Below are 17,063 nucleotides of genomic sequence, written 5' to 3'. Positions count from 1 at the left end.
TTGGGGATTTCCCAATGATTTTATTGAGGTAACTTTTCCCAATTTTATACATATATGCATTTATATATACTTAAGAAAGCTAAACAATGTTCTAAGGCACTTGGAATTGTGCACAGCAAAGTATCCTATAATATTATACAACTAAGTAGAGCATAATTTTGCTTTTTAAATAACACAAACACCAGTAAGGAATAAAAAAAGATAATACATAGTCTGTCTTTCAGGTTGCAATAGTGGAATACATATACATATCTGTGTATACTTGGAGGTATTTCTACCCACATACTATAATACAGTACAGATCAAGAACAACAACAACAAAAAGAGAAACTGTCATGTTAATCAGTGTATAGTTCCAGTTATTTACAACTCACAGATATTGTACCTGTGTCATATGTAGAATTAGATCACTCACTGGAAATCAGGAATCATTCAGTCAGTCTGATAATGATCACAGCTTACCACTCTTAACCACTTAAACCAAAGCTTGAAATAACAAAAGAATGCATATAGTGCTTTATTTGAAGGTCACTATTAACACAGAAAAAAATGACAGGTTAGGTTTTTGCTAGGTACTACATCTGGTGAAACTGGTGCAGAATGTTTGGAACACTGGCACATTTCTAAGCCATAGAAGAAATATTAAAAAAAATAAAAATAAAAATTAGTGCCTATATTTTAAGTAATGAAAGTGGTTTGACCCTAGATTTATTCGGATTGTTTTCAAATGCTAGTTAGCACTGCAATGGTGACATCTCTTTGTGAAGGCTCTTGAAGCAATGTAATGATACAGTCAAACTATAATAAAAGCATCCAGTAAGGGAAAAGTCCCCTAAATTGGCAAGTGGCACAAATATTATTGGCATTTTAATATATCATGAATTGACCTGAGTGGCATTCTGCCTCATTTACTCCCTTTAATTTATTCTTAAAAAGAAAAAAAAAAACACTGGTATTTAACAAGCTAAGAATTCTTAAGCACCATCTAAATCTTCACAATATAATCACCTTTATCGACTCTGAGTTGCTCTGTCTCGAAAAAGATTATTTAGAAATTTTAATATTTAAAAAAATTTTAGTGGCTAAATTATTCCATTCTATAAGCCACCATTCATGCATATTATTTCAGGACATATTTACTACGCAGTTTTGGTGATAGAAAGTGACAGAGAATAAGTATGTTTATGTATTGTTCGCATAGTTTAATAATGTTTCACCTAGGTAAAATTCATCTTGTTTTGTGTATGACCATCATCGAAGTAGGAACAATACATATGCCATCCAGTTAATCCACGCTTCCTTCATACTTCAGAATTTTAGTAAAATTGAACTGCATGACTGTATTTATACAGGGAGAATTCAAGCATTCGCATGTAGATTAAATGCTCTTTTAAGAGGGGAAAGAGGTGACTACTTTGTAACTCAAGGGATCTACCTTACCAGGTGAAATCTACTGGTGATTTTCATGGGCCACAGGCTTTGTTTATGTGGATTGTTAGTTGTGTATTAAGCTGTACAATTCAATCCTCATGACACTGACAAAGATTGTGATCAACAGTGTAGTTCTGAAGTGAAACTGTGAGACCAAAACCGAGAAGAAACTTTGCTTCATCTGAAATTTCTCCTGAACAGAAGAGGGACCAGCCAAGTGACTATGCCCGCTCGAACTGCCAAGGCTGCCAGACAACCTCCTCCCTGAAGAACTGGCAAACTAAAGCTTCCCTGGAGCAGAAGCCTTGAAAAATAAAAGGGAAGGAAACTATTCAGGGCCCAAAGTAATGCAAGGCAGTCAGGACGATATTTGGAAATAGGTAGTTTCCCTGTGTGTCCTCAAACCACACTAGACAGGGGTATTCATGGGAGGTGGTACGGCCTTAGGAGGGCATTTGAACACTGGGGAGGGCTTCTGACTTTTGGTTTTACAGTGACTGGGCATGCTACTGGCATTTAGTTAGCAGGGGCTTAGGATACTAAACGTCTTGCAACGTGGGGAACATTTCTGTAAACAAAGAATTGCTCAGCTCCAAATGTCAAAGGCACCCTCACTGAGAAACACTGATCAACAGTGCTCTGCACATAGGGGCACCTTGCACGAGCAACGTGACAAGCTGGATGACATTTTTTGTGCGGTAAATCCTAGCATTGCTAAAAATGACCCTCGCCGGTAGGGTTGGTTTTTGGTGAGAATAGCTGCCACAGGATTCTCTTTTTTATTTTATTTTATTTTATTTTATTTTATTTTATTTTATGCCAGAAATCTTGCAGAATGTATATGAGATTTGTTAATTTGAAATGACCTTATGAGATATGCTTCCATTGGTTTCTAGAGATGTGATGGTGGTTCCCATTTTCATATAAAGCTTATGCTTAATTATTACCGAAAGTAAAAGGAAAGTGAAAGTGAGAATGGTTTGGGAGTATTCTACCTTTGTCCCCACCAGCCTTTGGTCACTGCCAAACTCTTGGAAATCTGAATTTGAACTACCTAAAGATAAGTTTTCTCTCAGAAAAATGGCCCTATTAATTTGATGATGACTTTTGCCATGGCATTCCCCTCTAGGACATATTTCAGTTCCAGAAGTTCATTCTGCTTTGCCAAGCAAAACAGTGTGATACATCCTGCCAATAAGAAGACAGCAAATACTCAATAGTGGAACATGACCCATTTCAAGAGGCCAAGGGACAACTCTGCAAATAAATTGCATCCTAGTGGCTCCTTACTGCTCACAACATACTCCAATGATGTGAAGAAATTAATTCCTGTCACAAATTATATACTTTCACTAGTAAGGTTAGGGGTAATCATATGGCTGGAATTTAGAAAAGCTTCAGCTGCCATATTGATGAAAATGACATAATCGTATATTTCTTCCATCTCACCTATTTTTGAGGAAGGCTTCTCACTATGTTTAATGTGCTGCTGGGACCACTTAAAGAATAATAAACTGAAGAAATTTTTGAGCAAGAAAGGAGGAATAGAGCATTTTCACTCTTTAAATGTGCACCTACAACTATGTGGTAGGCAAAGTTGTCTTCTATTGCGAATACAGTATCATTTTTGCAAGCTGTGTCTGACTATTGAGTATAAACACAACGCCTGTTACGTGTTAAAACGTGGTACGTATCAGGATACGCAGCGTTAATGCAGACTGTTTTCTCTTTTAAGTGTAAGCTACTGTATGTTTTCAAAGTACCAATGCAGCACTGAATTAACTGCAGGGTGTGAAACCCAAATTATAGGTTTTAAGAAATTATCTCTCATTTTCAATATTTGATGACTTTCAAGGGGGCATTCAATTCCTTTACTGTCTTAAATAGATTTCCACTTACATTTCAGAAGTTTCTAACAGAAATATATTTACTAACGTTAGAGAAAGATAAGTGACTACAATCATTATGCTAATAAAGGAGATGAAAATGAAACCAGAAAGTCTGCTTTTCTGGGTAAATCAGAGAAGATGGATGAGTTTGCTTTTTCTTCCACTTAGAACAGCTATTCAGATACCCAAAATGGTCCTCTGAATATTATAGATTTAGTTTAAATAATTTAAGGAATTAACGTAAAGGTAAATCATATCAAACATAAAAAATGCAAGACATTTCACATACACAGGGAATTATCAGGCAGGGCTGCTTTAAATTCACGCTGATCACCAGAGGACTAATTTTGTCAGACCATGGAGAAGCTGATAAAGCCCATGGCGTCTTCTCACAACCTTAACATTAATGCTCTTTTGCTTGATTTTTCAAAAGACCGAGATGGCCCCTTTGTGTTTTACAGTCTGTCTTGTTCTTTCCTGCCTGGGATCTTCCTGGATATGGGTTTGTTTGCTTCCCTAATCATATCTTGGGGACTCAGGAAAACTCATTTCCTCTATGTCAGCCTAATGTCTCACGTTAAGTAGGGAACAGCCTGGTTTGTGTTACAACAGCCCGATTCGTGCACATATTTACTTTCTTCATAGAATTGCAGCTTATTGGTTGGACAGCAGAAGTGCTGGCACTGGGCATAGGGTGGTCCACAACTTTGCATTCTTTTGGGTCTTCCAGACAAGAGACCTCTGGATGGGCTGCCAGGTGAATATGCAGTGTTTCCGTCTCCTCAAATTAGCTATTAATATAGAACCTTATTCTGCAAAATACAGGTTAGCTCATAACCCTTCGATTGTTTCCACAGCTTTTTATTTAAAGAATCATTCTCATGACATAATTGGTGGTTCTTAAATATTAGACTAGCGGTGCTAGTATTTTTGGCTTTTTCATTTCTCTCTAACTTGTAAACTTTTCTCTAAATGTGTCAATCGGTATGAAGAAAAAGTATGAGTAGTTCATAAATCTGACCTATCGTACTAGCGAGACAGTATACTGAAGGACCAGAGTGCCATTTTTGAACTGGGTGCATCTCATTGTAGATTATTTAAAACTGCATCACAGGCACCACGAATGGGGAAAAAATTGTTCCTTTTATCAACCAAATAGAGACTTGCCATGACCTGTATCTCGAGTGCCAAAACAGTGATAAATGTCTTATATTTAGCATTTTTTGGAGGCCTTGTGACTAGAAATTAAGGTAATATTTAAAGATTAGAAAATTAAAATAACATTACATTCCTTGGACTTTTTCCCAAGACACAAAAGTGATCATCTCATAATATTATAAGGAAAGGGAGGACTTGGGCAAGAATCAGCACTAACTTAATGCCCATGGCTGGATCGAAGCACCGTGACATGGGCAAAGCTTTCAGCCAGAAAGAAAAAACACTTGGGCATGCAGAATTTTTTTTTTCTTCAAAAGCAAAAGTTCACCTTGCACTAGTACTAAAATGACAACAGTGAAGAATCTGGGTTTTTTAGTGCACACAGCTGAGTGCAGCAAGAAGTGCAACTTCTTTTCTTGGTTATAAAATGGTCCCAGCTTTTTGTAATAGGCCAACTGGGGCTAAAAGTTTTTATTTGTAAGCAAAATCATTCAATTTCAAGTGGTTCTGTAAAATACAAATGAACGACAGGATCCAAACTTATCCCCCAGATTAAATGTTTGCTATTTTGGTTGAAATTGCAAATTACAGTCTTCCATATTATGAACCAGAAACATTTCAGAAAATTCTAGCCTGAGCGCTGAGAATAAAATAAAGTCTACCATGTCCTGTCTTGTTATTATATGTCTCATGTGTTTTTAATACAAGGAGCACAAAACAATCATGAAAGAACAATTGAATGCAAGGGGTATTTACATCTGATCATATGTGTTTGGGAGCAGAAGCCATGCTGTGCCTGTGACTCCATGAAAAACGGCAAGATGGCAATTGAGGGTGTCTCAATACTGAGTGTAGACTCCCAGAGAAACCTTCCATGACTTCCAAACTTTAAGCTCACTGATTCTTTTGCACTGAAAGTCAATGCTATATTTACGGATGCAATCTGCAGACTCTCAAAATATAAAATGAGGTCCTCCTCACTTGCCACTTAGCGGAAATTCCCTGTGTTCTTTTAAGCCTTTGGACGAGTATTTTTTTGATCCATGTACTTAATTTTTTTAATAGCAGCAATCCAACTTAATGCAGCCTTGAAAATGAGTAGTCCTTTCCATGCCCACTCAGACCTAACTGCTGGCAGAACACTTGCATTTAAGTTTTAACTTTGGATTCAGAATTTTTTTTTTTTGAAAAAGGTGTTGTGATTGTCAATATTATCTTCCTTAGATCAAGCATGGTTGCTTTGACTTTGAAGATAATCAAGCTAGGGAAAGACCAAAAGATTTATTTCTAGAGCTTCCTACAGATTTATAGGGTCACATTCATCTGACTTTATTCCCAGTCCTGTTATCCTTGTAGAAGTCTGGTACATTAGATAAGGAGTATAAAAAAATAAAAAGTGTGTATATAGCTACGTTACTTGAAACATGCAACAAAATTTGGGCAGGCATGCTTGTTAAGAGTCAATAAACGTCTCTTGCATTTAAGAAAAAGATGCATGAAAACACTCAGACTTATTTCTGGCAATTGGATTCACTGGCACAACATAAAATAATGGTACTATACTGCACCAACATAACGGTGAAACGGGAAGATTCTTCTAGGATCTGGTCTTTAAGGAATCCACATTGGGTGATTAGATTCCAAAATCCCTTAGTAAGTTCTCAGCTACCAAAAGCCTACTTCAAAAATATTTATGCCTTGATTTTTTTTCTTTTCTTCATTAACATAATGAAATATTTCTCTTCTTTTCTGATTTTCAACCCCTACCCCTTTCCAGTGCCCAGCAATTCCAGTCCCCATTTCTCTTTAACCCGCACTCTACAATTTGGCTTTCTGGTAACAGGGACCCAGCGATTGTCTTCTGCTCATCTTCCTTGATTAAAACTCCTGGTGGAGAATAACTGGTATAACCATGGTGTTGCTTACCATCAATACACATGCTGGACAGCAGAGTCACTGCACCTGTCCCTTTGCTTGTTGGCCCTATCTGGGCTGTATAGGTGGGGAGCACTTTCCATACACTTACTTCCCCAATTAAACGGAAACACACACATTCAAATCCCAGTGCAATATCAGGTTTTCAGGAAGAGAGGCTTCCCCCAAAGATGACCAGTCTATGTTTCCAGAGTCTCACACTTCTTTATGGACGGTGAAACCTGACAGAAGAAACAGAAACTCTGTGAGTCTATGGTATAGAAATACACTCTGCAGTTGGTAAACTGAATAAGGTACAGCAATGTTTATATTAAAGGGAGCTCTAGACATCTCCCAACTGAATTACTGTTATAAATTACTGGCATAACAGAATACTGTTACAAATGTTAGGCTGGAAAGCAGAGACAGCCCCTCTATAAAATTTTCTGGTTATATCATCAAGGATACAGAGCAATCAGTATACAAAACATCGCAAATCTTAAGCATCATGCTGTGAGCTGTACTGAGCTGAGTGGGATGCTTCATACAGGATTTGATTACACCTGGTTCTTAGTTATAGAAGGAAACCATCAACAAATAGTCACTGTTTCATTATCTTCAGCATCTCATCACCTCCCACTGAAGACACTAAATCTACTTTCTTACCCTGAATTTCCGAATACCTGCCAGGCATTTCCATCTAAATGTTCCACTGAACATATCCACAACTATACAAATGGTCTTTTCTTATAAATCTGCCCTGGCACGTTCCATCTTGTTAAACAATCTACCTTTTAAAAGATTTTTAGTCTAAGACCCTCAGATTTGCAACTCATTTCTCTTCTTCACCCTCCACATCCCATCAGTTACCGAGTCTTGCCTCGACTGACGGTCTTCGAGTCCATTAAAGTGTCCCCATCTTTTGCTAGTGCTGTTTTAATGGCATGCTAGCTAGCTAGTTAGCTGGTTTCACATCCTTCCATGTGAGTTCCTGAACCTCCTTGTGTTTTTGGAGCCCTGTGCTTTTGTGCACATGCTATGTTCTCTAATATTGCAATCCTCTCCCTTCGTTTCCCATCTATGTTTTCATATTCCAGATCAGAGTCAAAACTCATCTTCTCTACAACATTTTATCTCATCTACCTCTTCAGCCCATTTCTGTGGTCCCACACAGAAAGTTTATGCAATTCCATTTAGTATTTCATTTGTCTTGTCTAATCTAATGTTCACTGGTCCTCATAAATGAGTCTTCTAATTCATTTTCCTGTCCCAGGCTCAGAGATGTGGAGATCAAATCTGTGCCCCACATTGTCACTAGCAATATCATCATAAACACTAATCTGATCTTTCCAGTTCTTTGTTAACATCATTGTATTGTTCACCTTCCCCTATGAAATAAAATTTAAATTTCTTACAGTAGTGATTGAAGCCTTTCAGGATGTGGCCCAACCCATGTTTCTAGCTAGATCTCTGTTACTATTTCCAAAATACCCTAACTTCCGGGGACGCCTAGATGGTTCAGTCGGTTGAGCATCTGACTTCGGCTCAGGTCATGATCTCACGGTTCCTGAGTTTGAGCCCCGAATTGGGTTTGCTGCTGTCAGTGCAGAGCCCACTTCAGATCCTCTGTCCTCCTTTCTCTGCCCCTCCCCTGCTCTCTCTCTCTCTCAAAAAACAAAACAAAACAAAAACCAACCAACCAAACAAACAAAAAAACTTTAAGCCCCCAAATACTTTCCACTTCTGTGCTCTGCCTTTTGTCCTATCTTCCTTCCCATCTCCAACTCCTGCAATCTCACTCTGTGAGTTCTCCAAACTCCCTTTCCTCCATTTCTCAAGGAAGCATTAATCACCTTTCTCTTCTGTGTTCCCATAACCCTTGGTTTATACCAGTTACTTATCACGGTATACAATCTTTATGTAGGTGTGCCTCTACTAAGATTGTGTGGCATGGAGGAAAGACTTGCTTTTCATCACTTTCAATCATGGAATACGATATCTGGCACACTGGACAACTTAAAATATGTGGTCATGTAAAATCAAAGCATGAAAAAAGTGAAAAATTAAGCCATAAGAACAGTTGAAGCAAGATTGGCTATAAGTTGATAACTGGAAAAGCTGCATTATGGATGCATGGGGCTTGCTATATTATTTTTGCGTGTTCGAATTTCCAAAACTCAAAATAAAAATAAGATATACCAAGCTTTCCAAAGTTAGCAAACTTGTTGTGACCAAAGTAGGGATGTATCCACTTTGAGTTCCATTCCTACTGCCAGCCTTGGCCATAACTTTGGGAGGTACGTGAATCTACATTGGTTACAGGGAGACAACGTTCCTGTTTTAGTCACCTGGGTGTTGTTTTTGCCTTCTGGTCATGCAAAATCCTTACCAACTCAGGCCCTTTGCACTAGCTATGCCTTTGAAATCAGCTGGTTCCCTTTGGGGGTGGAATGTTTTTCTCTCCCCCAACAGTGCTGACAGCTTCCTCTTGTCATCTAAATCGCACAATAGGTTTTATTCCCTTAGACGCCCCTTTCATTGTCATCCTATCTATACACCCGCTCTTGTCCCTTCAATAGCATCCTGTTAGATTCTCTTTTGTTTAAAAATGTTATTTATTTATTTATTTATTTATTTATTTATTTATGAGAGAGAGAGAGAGAGAGTGAGAGAGCAGGGGAGGGGCAGAAAGAGAGGGAGGGAGGGAGGGAGGGAGGGAGGGAGGGAGGGAGGGAGAGAGAGAGAATCCTAAGCAGGCTCTGTTAGGATGCTAACACATCCTACAGAATGCTCCAAGTCACGAACCGTGAGGTAATGGCTTGAGCTAAAATCAAGAGTCCGATGTTTTAACCGACTGAGCGACCCAGGCACCCTTACATTTTCTTGATAGTACTTAGCACAAACTGAAATTATCATTTTTATTTATTTGTTTACTTGTAATGGTTTGTCTTCCTCAGTAGAACATAACCATGTGAGAGTGAGGACTTTATTTGACATGTTCTAAATTCCCAGGGTTCAGAACAGAGTCTGACTCACTCTATGTGCTCAATCAATACTTATGGAATGCATAAAAACCTGAATACATCTATATTGGCATTTAGAAAATTATTTGATAAACTTTCTTTAAACAATTCTTATAAATGAAGAGTCCAATCATGAGGCTCCCCCTTAATTAACTACAATTACATTTATATTAATCTACAATACCCAATATGGTAGGACATTCCATCATGCTTTCTAGGAAGAGTCAACCATAACCTGAAGAAAAACACAGAAATTCTACAAAAATATTTCAAAAGAGTAATTGAAAACCTCTTAAACCAGGCTTTTTATATAAAATATAAAAGACAGGTAGATAATAACAGCTGAAAGTACTAATGTTTACTTTGTGCCCAGCACAAGTCCAAGTGCTATACATATTATTACCTAGTTTCATCTTCAAAACAATCCTATGAGGTATGTACCTCTGTATCCCCTCAGTACGGATGTGGAAACAGACACAGAGATGCTAAGTCATGTGCCCAAGGCACGGAGCTGGTAAGTGGAGGCTCCAGGCTTCAGACTCTATTATTAACTAACCTACATCAGACTGTGAGAACAAAACATGCCTTCACTCATACTTTCACTCAAAGGGTCTTCTTGGTGCCCTCTGGGTGGAATGTAATGGAAGAGGCAATCAGTTAGATTTCTACATCTGTCCGTTAGTTCTGATCAATTTTGACCAGAGAAAAGTTCTGTTCCCCATCCCAGGCTACACTTTGATTGCCACTGTTCTCTCAAAAACATCTGCCTTTTGCTACAGAGGGAACTCGAGGACAATGGGCTCAGCACAAACTTTTTGCAATTACTAGAAAAGCGAGTCCAGTGATGTCCTTGGGGTTGAAATGAGCAGTACAACCTCCCTCCTCACAGGACACACAAGCACTGTCCTTACCACACCAGGGAAGCGGGTGCCCTGGGGGCCGTGACAATACAAATAGACTACACCTGCAGGACCTTCACACCTTGAGCCATCAAAGTTCAGCTTTTCTAGGAATTAAAGACAAACTCATCGAAGTGAGCAATTATTTTAGCCCTCTCCTAATTTGCTGGGCTTTGTACAGCAGACATTCCACAATGCTCTCATTTTCACTGGATTCAGAGGACAAGCATGGGGAAACATGACATGACGGGCTAGGTGTTCCCACTGGTAATGCCTGTGGGATGAAGTAGGTGAATTAATAATTGAAATGCACAACAAAGTGAGTAGTCAGTGGACCAGAAGAGATGTAAAACCTTCTAAAGCCCAGCATTTTCCTAGAAAGCATTCTGCTTTTAATTTCCAGAAATTAGCAGGACACCATAAAGCTTTTTTGTTTTTTCCTGCAGGCACTATTTGCCCATGGGTCCCATTAGAGAATGAACTCCAGGTTTGCACTGCATGCAAGGTCACAGGCCATCAGCATGGCTCCCAGGTCCAGCTAAGAGAAGAAGCTGACCAACCAATTAGAGGCAATAATATGCTAACAAAGCCAGGGGTCAGAAATGTACCCTCTCTGGGGCGCCTGGGGGGCTCAGTCGGTTAAGCATCCAACTTTGGTGCAGATTATGGTCTCACAGCCTGTAAATTCAAGCCCCGCATCAGGCTCTGTGCTGACAGCTCAGAGCCTGGAGCCTGCTTTGGATTCTATGTCTCCCTCTCTCTCTGCCCCTCCCCCACTCATTCTCTGTCTCTGTCTCTCTCTCAAAAATAAATAAACATTAAAAAATTGAAAAAAAAAAAAGAATGTACCCTCTCTTCATATGGACTGCCAGATCTGGTAAAAAATAAATAAACAAACAAATAAAACAAAAACTAAAAACAAAACCTCATATATTTTCTTGCACTATCCAATCAGAAAAGGAAATTTATATTCCGGGTTTTTTTAATTTATTTTTTTTTAATGTTTATTTATTTTTGACAGAGAGACAGAACATGAACGGGGAGGGGCAGAGAGAAAGAGAGAGACACAGAATCCGAAGCAGGCTCCAGGCTCTGAGCTGTCAGCACAGAGCCCCATGCGGGGCTCGAACTCACAAGCTGTAGATCATGACCTGAGCCGAAGTCGGTCGCTCAACCGACTGAGCCACCCAGGCGCCCCCTATATTCTGTTTAAAGGCGGCATCTTTTCTTCCAATTCAGCTCCAAAATTCTCTGGTTAGAGGTACTAAAAATGCAAATTGCTCTTACGTTTGTTACAACTCAATGGTTTGCATTCATTTTTGAAATGTGAGAAGTTCAGCTTTACCTCCTGAGAAGTCTGCCTCTCTGACAAGATGACAGTTTGGCTTTAGGCTTCCAACTGATGGAGCAATAAATAGATTTATTGTGATTGTGCCTGAAGTACACTGAAACTCCTGGTCCACTTTTTTTTCTGAGCTCTCCTAGGACTCAAAATTGAAGTTACCTACATTTTTTTTCTTTTCTTTAAAAAAATTTTTTTTAACGTTTTTATTTATTTTTGAGACACAGAGAGACAGAGCATGAATGGGGGAGGGGTAGAGAGAGAGGGAGACACAGAATCGGAAGCAGGCTCCAGGCTCTGAGCCATCAGCCCAGAGCCCGACGCGGGGCTCAAACTCACGGACGGCGAGATCGTGACCTGAGCTGAAGTCGGAGGCTTAACCCACTGAGCCACCCAGGCGCCCCCATGTTTTTCTTATTAAAACTGGAATACATTTTTCTTATTTTCATACTGTTGAGAGGAAGTGAATGAGAGGGGGTGTTATTTAAAAAAATATTTTTTTAATTTTTTTTTTTAAACGTTTATTTATTTTTGGGACAGAGAGAGACAGAGCATGAACGGGGGAGGGGCAGAGAGAGAGGGAGACACAGAATCGGAAACAGGCTCCAGGCTCTGAGCCATCAGCCCAGAGCCTGACGCAGGGCTCGAACTCACGGACCGCGAGATGGTGACCTGGCTGAGGTCGGACGCTTAACCGACTGCGCCACCCAGGCGACCCTAAAATAATATTTTTTAATGTTTATTTTTGACAGAGAGAGGGAGAGAGACAGAGCATGAGTGGGGGAAGGGCACAGAGAGAGGGGCACAGAATCCAAAGCAGGCTCCAGGCTCTGAGCTGTCAGCCCAGAGCCCAACCTGGGGCTCGAACCCAACGGACCGTGAGATCATGACCTGAGCCGAAGTCGGATACTCAACCGACTGAGCCACCCAGGTGCCCCAAGAGGGGGAGCTATTTTTAAGTCATGGGATTCAGGTAAAGATCATTCTTTTCCATAAAGGTAATTACTCCACAAATTAATACATACAAACTTACTCACCTTCCTGTAAATTCATTCAGATAATAGAAAATAATAAAATTACTCACAAATGTAATTTGTGTGTACTTTTCCTATACTTCCGTGTTTGATATATACAGAAATCCTGAATAATGCATTTCTCCTTTATTTAAAAGGGTTTCAAGGTCGTGGCACATATGCTTTAAACATGAGCAGGTTCTCCTAAACCACAGCTCTTAGTTCTACCTGAGAAGCCAGATCACATGCTGGATGGGCTTTTATTGTTCCAAATACTGAGCCAATTGCTTCCAAACCTGGTGGTTAAAGCTGCATTTCTGCAGCTCTTTTTAGGTTCTGTCCAGGTAAATGGAGCACCCACGGAAGAGAACAGCACTGCAAAAGCAGCTTTCTCAATCCTCAGTGGAGGACCCCTTATTTAATTTGATTTTTATTTTCAATGTTTAGTTTTGAGAGAGAGAGAGAGAGAGAGATAACGAGCACACGTGTGAGTGGGGGAGGAGCAGAGTGAGAGGGAGACACAGAATCCGAAGCAACAACAGGTTCCGATCTGTCTGCACAGAGTCCGATGCAGGGCTCAACCTCACAAACTCACAAACTGTGAGATCATGACCTGAGCTGAAGTCTGAGGCTTAACCAACTGAGCCATCCAGGTGCCCCGCCCCTGATTTAATTTTGATTGGGGTCCCACGTGTAATTCTTGCCGTGTCACATTTTGATAAGCGTATCTAAAAGTTGAAAAATCAGTTTACTTTATCTGTAAATCTACATAGGATAGTAATCACTCAAAATGGTATAGAAGGAGATAGTCACTTTATTTTTTTTTTATTTTTTTTATTTTTTTAAATTTTTTTTCAATGTTTTTATTTATTTTTGGGACAGAGAGAGACAGAGCATGAACGGGGGAGGGGCAGAGAGAGAGGGAGACACAGAATCGGAAACAGGCTCCAGGCTCTGAGCCATCAGCCCAGAGCCCGACGCGGGGCTCGAACTCACGGACCACGAGATCGTGACCTGGCTGAAGTCGGACGCTTAACCGACTGCGCCACCCAGGCGCCCCGGAGATAGTCACTTTAAATATACATGCCCACACCCACAGACATACCTCAACCTAACCACATTAAGAGTGTTTGAAAAGTAGAGAAAAAAAAAAAAAAAAAGCCTATAACCCCATTCTGTAATAAACAGTTAAGAGTTTTTGGATGTTATTTCCTATTTTTTTTTTTGCATCTGAATTTTAAAAAAAATTTTTAAGTTTCTTTATTTATTTTGAGGGAGAGAGTAAGCAGGATAGGGGCGAGGGGAGAGGGAGAGAGAGAGAGAGAGCGAGAGAGAGAGAGAATCCCAAGCAGGCTCTGCACTATCAGCGCAGAGCCTGATGTGGGGCTCAATCCCATGAACCGTGACATCATGACCTGAGCTGAAATCATGAGGCAGATGCTTCACTGCCTAAGCCACCCAGACACCCCGCTATGCACCTGAATTTTAAATAAAACATACTATTGCTATTCATAGCTTTATCAGTATCCCGATTTTCCACTTAACAATATGCCAATGATCTTGAGACTAACTTTGATGCTAAGACTGTCAATTCAATGATTCTTTGCTTTAATAAAACAAGTAAATAATTTATAAGCTAATAAAATCACATACATGGATTTTACACTTCACACTCTAAAAAATACTCTTACTTAGTAAATTTAAAGTTTACTTTTTAAAAGTAATATTCTCCCTTGATTATAAATCTAATCCATATGGATACAAAAAAATTCTGGAAAAGAGAATACCCAGAAGAAGATTACAATGACTCATAATCTTACCCCTCAGCTAGCTGTAACTATTTTTTTTTTAAAACGTTTATTTATTTCTGAGACAGAGAGAGACAGAGCATGAACAGGGGAGGGTCAGAGAGAGGGAGACACAGAATCCGAAACAGGCTCCAGGCTCCAAGCTGTCAGCACAGAGCCCGACGCAGGGCTCGAACCCACGAACTGCGAGATCATGACCTGAGCCAAAGTCAGACACTCAACCGACTGAGCCACTCAGGCGCCCCTATAACTAGTTTAAAATTTAGTTTTCAACGACAATTTGACCTTTCATACCATTTGTCTTTATAATTTAGGAAATCATTTTAAATTTAGGAAATGCCATTTACTCTGGAAAGGGAAGCAGCTTTATTTCGCCATGGTGGTCTTCTTCCAGAATGCAATAATCCTATTAAATAATACGCAGCCCTTCAAACAGTCTTCTGGATTTTGAACAGTGACCTGGGCGGGCAGCTGCTGGTGGCAGAAAATAGACGATGTGGCCAGACAAGTAGCAAGTGTTCTAAGAAGCCAGTGTGAGAGCTTGGTACCTCTCAGGCCACAGGATGAATTGTCTCAGGGATCACTAGTCCTCCCCCTTGTCACATGGCCCCAGAAGGCATTGCAATGCCAGAGAGCCATCCAAAATACACGGGGAGAAATTTGGGGAATTAGACAAAAGAGTGAATCACTGCAATTCTTTACCACTACAGATCCAACATGTCACAGAATATATTCCATGATGGAGGTTTCAGAGGTGTTTTCTGGGTACACCAATAACAGGAATGTCACAACGAATTTAGTGCTAGCACATTATTCAAGGAAAGCTACCATGATGGCATCCTCACTTACAGACAGAGAACTTAGGGAATGGAGCTTTCATTTTTCTTTCAGGTATTTGTTTTTGATAATAAATTCTTGAATTTCAAAAATTCAGAGTGAATTTTTCCCATGCCTGCCCCTACCCACCAATCCTCCGCCCCAGAGGCAACCAATGTTATCAGCTTTTTGTGAATCTCTCCAGAGATACAGAAGCAAAGGAAGCTCTCTCTATGGGAATGGATCCTTCCAGTGTTGACTGATACATCACTGTGGGGGAGATTATCTCTGGATAAAAAGGTGCCCGGGCAGAGGGTGCGGGGCTGTCTTTTATTAACCACTCTAAATCCACAGGGAGTTAACAGATTTAGGTTTTGAATGGCAGGCTTACTTGATATAAGGAGATAATGTCTGCCACTAATAAGGAGAGCTAATAAGTGAGCTGCTCTCTATCTAGATTGCATTTAAAGGGCTAGGAAATGATCAGCAGCATGTATGCTCCCTCCAAGGGTGACTGCTGCTAAGAGTAACACCATCTTCTACATAAGCGATTTTCTAAATGTAAAACATTATCATATTTTGGCATTATTTTGATTAAACTCAGCAGTGTTTACCAAACCTTTTTCCTCTTAAAAGAAATACTGAAAACAATGTGAAAATCATAAGCAAGATTTTTTATAAGTCTTAGAGCCAAAATTTTTCTCTATTGGAATGTAACTCTAATGATGTAATACAAATTAATGGAAAAATAGCAGTAGACATTTGCTTTGCTGCCAGGTTTTAAAGAGTACTTAAGCAAGGCATATTTATCTTACTGCTATGAATATTTAATTTTTCTTTATCTGGATAGACATTTTAAAGAGCGTTAATCAATATATTTTTTGGAAAACTTTTAAAGCTTACCTTTGTTACCGTAAAAAAAAAAGCCTATAATTTTCTCTTGAAATGCAGCTCATCCCTATTTACATCTATTAATATTTGCTTAAACAATAAAGATATCGATAGACTTTTATAGTATATAATAAGTACACTCTAAATTTCTGTAGATGAGTAAATACAGCAAAGTAGCCAATGGAATTTTAAGGTGAAAAAATATGCCATCAGATATAAAAACACATCACAGATCTATTCTAATTAAACAGTGTGACACAGTGCAAAGATAGACAATAACTCACTAGAGCATAGTAAAGAATCTGGGGGCACCTGGCTGGCTCAGCCAGGGGAGTATGCAACTTTTGATCTCAGGGCTGTTAGTTCAAGTCCCACATTGGGTGCAGAACCCACTTAAAAAAAAAAAAAAGAATCCAGGAACTGATCCATGTGTATATTAAAAGAAGACTTTCACATCAAGGGGGAAATAAATGGGGCAACTGACTACTGATTTAGAACAAAGTAAAGTTAGTTACTCTCTTGAATCATATATCCAAATAAATGCCCAATGGATTAAAGATCTAAGTTAAAAAAAAAAAAAGGCATATATAAGAACTGAAGATAATAGATTTCTAATCTTGGCCTTTGTCCATAAGACACAGAACAATGAAGTAAAAGTAACAATTCAGACATATTTGAATATGCAAAGATTTAAATAAAAGACCATTAAAAAAAGTTAAAAAGTTAAGAATAAATTGGGGGAAAGTATAGTAACATATGTAATAAAGAGCCAATATCCACAATATCTAAGTAATATCTAATTACTAATCCATATGAAAGAGACACCCAAAAGAAAACTCGTAAAAGTAAATAAAAAATGTAAATGGTCAATAAAGATAT

General features: G+C 39.2%; 1 protein-coding gene across 5 annotated transcripts in view; it reads right to left on the bottom strand.

Annotated features, from left to right (window-relative positions):
* Window positions 1–17,063, bottom strand: part of PHACTR2 (phosphatase and actin regulator 2) — a 273,832-nt gene continuing 256,769 nt past the window's right edge. For all 5 annotated transcript variants that reach the window (XM_045058152.1, XM_045058147.1, XM_045058150.1 and 2 more), the window contains one exon: window positions 1–6,634. In XM_045058152.1, the coding sequence (XP_044914087.1) occupies window positions 6,619–6,634 (16 nt within the window). In that variant the 3' untranslated portion in view covers window positions 1–6,618. The remainder of the gene's footprint in view (window positions 6,635–17,063) is intronic.

The sequence above is a fragment of the Felis catus genome, chromosome B2 (genome assembly GCF_018350175.1).
Source record: "Felis catus isolate Fca126 chromosome B2, F.catus_Fca126_mat1.0, whole genome shotgun sequence".
NCBI lineage: Eukaryota > Metazoa > Chordata > Mammalia > Carnivora > Felidae > Felis > Felis catus.
Note: the sequence above shows the minus strand (reverse complement) of the source record. Positions and strands in the feature narration are given on the sequence as shown.